This window comes from Anopheles bellator, chromosome X (assembly GCF_943735745.2).
Source record: "Anopheles bellator chromosome X, idAnoBellAS_SP24_06.2, whole genome shotgun sequence".
Taxonomy (NCBI): Eukaryota; Metazoa; Arthropoda; class Insecta; order Diptera; family Culicidae; genus Anopheles; species Anopheles bellator.
In genome coordinates this window covers 3,039,922-3,046,302 of record NC_071287.1, presented here as the reverse complement: position 1 = coordinate 3,046,302, position 6,381 = coordinate 3,039,922, and the positions used below count along the sequence as shown (strand labels likewise).

General features: G+C 49.2%; 1 protein-coding gene across 5 annotated transcripts; it reads right to left on the bottom strand.

Moving 5' to 3' along the window:
* Positions 1–359: 359 nt before the first annotated feature.
* On the bottom strand, positions 360–5,698 carry LOC131213395 (protein shifted). Of its 5 annotated transcripts, none has more exons than XM_058207425.1 (8): positions 5,422–5,698; positions 5,175–5,363; positions 4,334–4,794; positions 3,924–4,106; positions 1,669–1,869; positions 1,478–1,573; positions 1,212–1,415; positions 360–1,139 (listed from the first exon to the last, which is right to left on the bottom strand). In XM_058207425.1, exons 3-8 carry the CDS (start codon positions 4,743–4,745, stop codon positions 1,066–1,068), a joined length of 1,170 nt encoding a protein of 389 aa, XP_058063408.1. In that variant the 5' UTR covers positions 4,746–4,794; positions 5,175–5,363; positions 5,422–5,698; the 3' UTR covers positions 360–1,065. The 5 variants fall into 5 exon arrangements, with proteins under 5 accessions (XP_058063408.1, XP_058063412.1, XP_058063413.1 ...); XM_058207429.1 differs by having other exon boundaries at positions 3,963–4,106; XM_058207430.1 differs by lacking the exon at positions 3,924–4,106.
* Between the last annotated feature and the right edge of the window lie 683 nt (positions 5,699–6,381).

The following is a 6,381-nucleotide window of genomic DNA, read 5'->3' as shown; positions in this document are numbered from 1 at the left end:
GTCTAGTCCTAAGTTCCATTCGGACGAGTTAGGAAGTCTAGTTGTCAGTAACCAACAGCGATATTTCGATTTCTTCTTCTTATTCCGTTACAACCGCCGATCGGTCTTGGCCTGCACCAGAGCCAGTGTTAATCACCACGCCGGTATCGGGATTCGAACCCCTTGGCCAGCTGCGTGTTAACTGGGCCCAGTTTACCGGCCTCTTGGTCGGAAGCAAATTTATTTCGGAATTGGACGATCCAAATAGTTGATCGCAGCGACGCGCAGGGCACCGTTGCGGAAAACGTTTTCGAACAGCCTCTGAAACAGTAAAAACGGTCGAACATGGACTCCGTTTGGAGTTGTAGAGCTTACAAAATTTTCCTTTTATTTTAAAACACAAATACTCGACTGATTACTAAGTCCATAAGTCGGCTGGCGACATTCCTTCGCCCGACCTGCAAGACAAATCAGTTCGGGGGTTGTGATTTCGTTTAATACGGTTTAGGAGAACGAGAAGCGTCAAACAATTGACCGATTCCTAGCGACGTATCGCTATCGTTAGTTGGTTGGCTATCCCTATCGTATAATACTTGGTACACATACGGTACAATTTGAGAAGCGGCGAGTATAGTTGCAGTAGAAGTCTAGAGCTACTGCCCGATGCTATGCAAACTAAAGTATATATCTAAATTGCAGTACAAAAAAGTTTCACGACATGTATAAGAGCACGTTGAAGTACTATGAATGCATTGAAAAACGTTACAGTGTAGTGAGAGTATCCTACACCAGCCAACAGTACTGGTGTAGCCGGTTGTGTGACTTGTTTCAGGAGCTTTCGGTAACCGGGGATCTCGAAAGTACGCAGCTGTTCCACGGTGCGGTGCCAGTGTATGTAGGGGGGGTGGTGTTGGTAAGAGGCGTGATTTGAAACTGCCAGGAACTTCTTCGGTTTTCTTCAGTAGCAGCCGTAGCAGCAATACTGAAGAAGCCGTGTGACTTGCTTTTTAATTTTACTATCACTGTTTCATTACTACGTTGCTAAAGCACTCCCAAAAATGATCGGCGGCGGTGTCCGCGTTCGTCCTAGGCCTTTGGCTGCTTGGCGGCCTTGGTGCTGCTGCTGCCACCATCCCTGCTGTCGCGATGCTTTTTCTCTCCTGCAAACAACAAGCACAGCAAGATGTCGGATGATCAGACTAGCACTGGGCAACAACTACTACAGTACATACGCTGGCTGCAGAGGCGGCCGTACCAGCCTTTCTCGCACTCGCAGGTGTGGTTTCGCTGGCAGATACCGTGCTTACACGGTCTCTTGCAGGCGGACCGTTGCCAGCGTCCGATCTGGCAGTGGTCACCGCTCAGGCCCGGCTTGCAGCGGCACTTGTTTACCCCACGGCACTTGCCATCGTGCAGACAAGGGACGACGCATTTGGCTGAAAGAAGCGAGTTAGTCCATCGTTAGTCTGGGCCTTGGACCTACTGCAGCGATACTTACAGAACTCACAGCGCAAACCGTAGTAACCTTTCGTGCACTCGCACTTATCCTTCTGGACGCACTTGCCACCATTCAGGCACTTCTCCGCACAGATTCCTTTCGGGGCAACAGATACAGAGGGGGAGAGGGAAGAGTGATAGAGTCGCGAAGTTGCCGAGACCGAGTCCACCGAGGGCACCAGGTCCACTTACCTCCTTCGCAGTGTCGTCCCTGGTAGCCGGGCGGACACGAGCACGTCCCGGGTGCGGTGCAGTTTCCACCGTTCATACACTGCGGATAGCAGAGCGCGGTCTGGCAGTACTGCCCCATGTAGCCCTCCGGGCACTGGCAGATCTTGTCCTCGTTGCAGACGCCCCGGTTGGCGCACTTCTGGTCGCACTCCGGATCGGGGCCTTCGGAAGTTCCGGGTCGTCGACGAGGTCGCAGGGCGCAGGACGGGTTCGGTGAAGAGGTGTTAAATTTTTGCGTGGGTAGTTCTCAGAGAGAGCGAGAGAGCAGTTTTGGGTGTTCAAAGAAGGGAGGGTGGTGGGTGATGATGGTGGACATGGTTACATGGTTGTTACCGATAGGTTCGGGAAACGGGGTTCGGGTTTTTTGTTTAAGGTTTTCATTTGGTTTGATTGGTTTCGTGGACAGAATGGAACAGAAACAAGAAAAAACACGTGCGTAATTTCCACCACTTTCGGTCCGCTTGGGAGCTAGGTCGTTTGGTTTGTTTTGGTTTTATTTTGTTTCTCAGTGGTCAGTTACTTCAAGCATTCAAACGCATTACTTTGGCATATCTAACGGGTGTTATTCCACTTGCGTGCGTGCGCGCTTGGGGCTATATGGGCTCAAGTTACTGCAGCTATTCAACAGGCAAAACAACAAACAACAGCAAATAAGCAAAATTGGATATGTGGGCCGCCTTGCCAATCTCGCCTTATTTCTAGGGTAATAAAAAAAATGCAGCAAGCGTTCGGTAAGCGACGAGGCGGTGGATGCAGTAGGGGGTCGGAGAGTTCTGGAGCGGGTAGATAGTGAGGTGGAGGTTGAAAATGCAGCAGCAGCAGCAGCGGAAGCGGAATTTGCGCGATAAGCTTTTGGGGTTGGGAGCTCTTCGAGCTACTCGCGCTACAAGACAGGGAAAAAGGGGGTTGTGTAGGCATCGGGTTGCGCGAGGACCGTTGAGTGTGATGCGTGCCGAATGCGAAAAACAAACAAAAAAACAACAAATGTCCATCTTGAATGTCCATTCGAAATGCGAAACTGCGGTCAGCAAGTTTACGTCCATGTACCGAGAAACGTAACGAATGTTCCCATTTCTAGTAAGCAGGGTTCAAACTATTCTTTAGAACATTATTCATTGCGCCACTTTCCAACAGATTGTAGTCACCACAGGCCACCATTCGATAGTGTTGGATTGAGCGAGTCTAGGAAGGATTAAATCTGGCCAATAGTAGAGGATCTGAGTTCTATGAGGAACTTCAAGGAATTGGTGCTGGGAAGGGGTTCTGCATTAACCTCATATTCCGGAGCAGCCGGCCGCAGTGTTCCATCTCATGCGTGACCATGGCGATTTTGTTGATAATTTTGTTTTGTTCTGTTTTCTATTCTGAGTGCGAGACATCATAGAACAACATTGCGAATGGTGGTGCTCTTACGAACGAAGCGGATCGAAACTATAATCGGATCGTTCGGATTGACTCTTTTAATCCAATACATAATTTAAAAAAATAAGTTTTATCGGTTCATTATGGGCGGTGGAAACTTGTACAGCTCTGCTGTACGACTTTTGCAGCTTTGCTATTTAATTTTTTCTGTTTTTTTTTTATATAAAGTTGATACCAACAGCCATCGCAGTGCGGTTATGTTGATGATGGCGAAAACAATTGTTTATGCTTTGCATCGGTTTGCAACAAAACCTGGTGTCCAAGGGTAGGCTACACTAGACCTGGTCATTATAAAGCAAAGGTTCGGTGATATGCCCTACTGCACTGTACTGTTCGGTAACGAGCGTAATGCGCTAAGAAGCGAATAGGAAAAAGCAGAAGAACTGCCAGAGCATTTCAGAGATAGTATCCAGAACCATTCACATTTGTCTGTTGATCTTCATCATATTTGTTTTGTTTCGTTGTGTAGTAACTTCATAATCGTGGGATTATGAACGGGAATGGGAATCACCGGAATGGGATCAACCATTCAACGATTACTCTTGCTCTTTGGGCTACACTGGACTCCGTCTAGGACTCCCGACAAACCAATCAAAACCCGGATGCGATCGTACTTTGAACGACAAATAGAGAGAAACATAGAGACTGCGAGCGAGCGAGAAGAAAAAAGGTATGGGAATGTTGGGCATAGAGTAGATATGGCAAGGCGGTTAGTGGGAAGCAGTAGAGTAGAGGTTGGTTACGTGTCGGAAGTAAGTAGTAAGTGGCAAATACAACAAAACGGCATACGCTACCTTGCGGAGATGTTAGAGTAGAAGTTCTTTCATACACACCTCTATGTGCACATTCCTTACGCAGTTTTATACGGAGTGGCGTGCCGGGGAGCGGTTTGCCCTTCCGGGTCTGTATCAGAAGTCCAATGCTGAACATTGCAATGCCCGACACATTACCGGAGCATGGCAGGATCACACTGAACTCTAAACCAATAGACCAATATGATGATGATAATGATTCATTTAGCCAACGTCACCTACGGCGAACGGTGACCCTCTTCATCGCGCACCGATGATCCCGCCTTCCCTCAGATGTAGCATCCCCCCCCCACCCCCCACTGGCGAACTTTCAACCACATTGTCTGGTACACCCTTGATCCCAGATCCCAGGAAAGCAACTCCCTCTCGCCTTTGGCAAGGGCTCTACTTACCCTTCCCATTCTTCGGTACCCGGCCGGACGTTTTGATCGAGATCGTGGGCGGCTTGAGAATGTTCTCGTCGACCGACATCAGCCGGTCGAAGTTGTAGTAGTACTTCTTCGAGCCTGCCTTCCAGGTAAAGTTGACGCTGCTGACTTCGGATGGGATCACCGGCAGGTACTGGCTGAAGTTTGGGTCGCGTATGTGCGGCGAGACGCGCCCGTTGTCGATCGCGTAGATCTTCATTGCGACGCCACTGAAGATCTTCACCTGCTGCTCGTTGATCCAGAGCGACAGATCGTCGTCGTACGTGTCCTGGTAGGTGTAGTAGTACTCCTGCCGGCACTCTACCAGCGTTGGAGCCAGCGCCGTCAACGGGAGCAGCGGCAGTAGGCACAGTGTGACCCAGCTAAAATCTTTCATCGTCGCAGCGCTACGGGGCGATGTGCGTTACTTTGGCACTTTACCGGGACTGTTGGATGAACGAGAAACGAGATCAGATCCCGAAGGTCGGTGGCAAGGTGCCATCATGTAATGCGGGACTGCTTGACGGTTACAGCTTCTACAGCTACCATGCTATGAACCGCTGTAATCCGTGACCCAAACTGAGCGCCTCCGAGGCGTGAATACACTGTCTAAGATCTACGCGAAAGCTAGTTCCATCCTTACGGGGATTAGACATGATCTCTCTACCTCTACGTACAATATTCTCTACCTAGCTGGCTGGATACGGGTTCCGGTGACGATCTTAAGACGGATCTCGACGATCTGAATGTTGTCGACAAATCAAACGTTACACCTATATGCTGGCCATCAAGTGAGCCCTGTTACAAGAAGGCAATCTGCCGTTACCTTATAGGTTTACCAGGCCATGCAATACACCAACTAAAATACACCAGAATACACCACCAAAAATATGTACTGAAGAGCAATAAGATGTTGCCCGATAGCCGCGAGAAATTTAAATGCGACTGCGTGCTCAGTGCAACGACTTCATCTGCGCAAGAAAGCAACTTCGCGTGTGCAGCGTCTAGACTGGAGCTAAAAAAAGCAAAAATAATAAAAACAATCGTTGGCTAGCGTTGTGTGTGGGACTTACTTTTACTGGTGCGCAACGGTGCCGTCTCTTCGGCAATGTTTTAGTGCCATTCAACCAACTCGAAGTATGGCTTTAGGCGAGGCAAACGAGTTGAATTTAAACGAGCGAAGGAAGGAAATCTGGAGCAGTGTAATTAAACCAACTCTTCGTCGTGCCCTTCGGTTGCTGTAAACGCCTCGAGCTGCTGCTCTCCAAAAATCATCACCGTTGATCGGTGATAGATTGATTGTTTTTTATTCGGATAAAGGGCAATAGATTCGTTCCGCGGCCTGTTAGCTTAGCTAGTCAACACTCTGCTCAAACAGACAACTCTTAACCAAGCGACAAAAAAGCGGCCGAAGCGAGATCGGATGTCTCGCACACACTTACACGCAGAGACGGATGGCGATCGGACAACTGACGATCCTCCCGATGTTCACCTATTGGGTTTGCGTTCTCAATAACCGATCGTCCGGGAGCATCTCTCTCTCGTTTCTTCATCCTGTGTGCCTTGCATCCTGAGCGAGCCGAACGGCCGCCGGATCGCAGCCATTCGAGCGAGCGGGAAGACTCGCTGAGCGCATCTGCAGCGGAACCTGTCACGGCGCAGCCAACCGGCTAGCAGCGGGTAGAGATGCAAAAATGATAAAGTCCGTGCGCGGAGTTTGGAACCGCTGACAGCTTGCATGTACAAGGTGTGCTAGGCTCGTCCACGCAGCCGACACACACCAACGGCCAAACGACAAGTCCAGTGCATGTTTTGAACAACAAACAGCAAACATCTTTGCGTTTGAACAGTTTAACAAACATTGGAAATGCGATAACGTTCTCCATTCACCCAGCATTCGGAGAAGCTTTGGCTTTGGAATGGAGCGTTGGAAACGGCGAAACTAAATGGCAAACGGGTTACAACTTGTTTGAAGTTTTAAACAAAAATAAGCAGGAAAGCCGGATAACGGCAGGAGCTAGGAGCTACAGAAG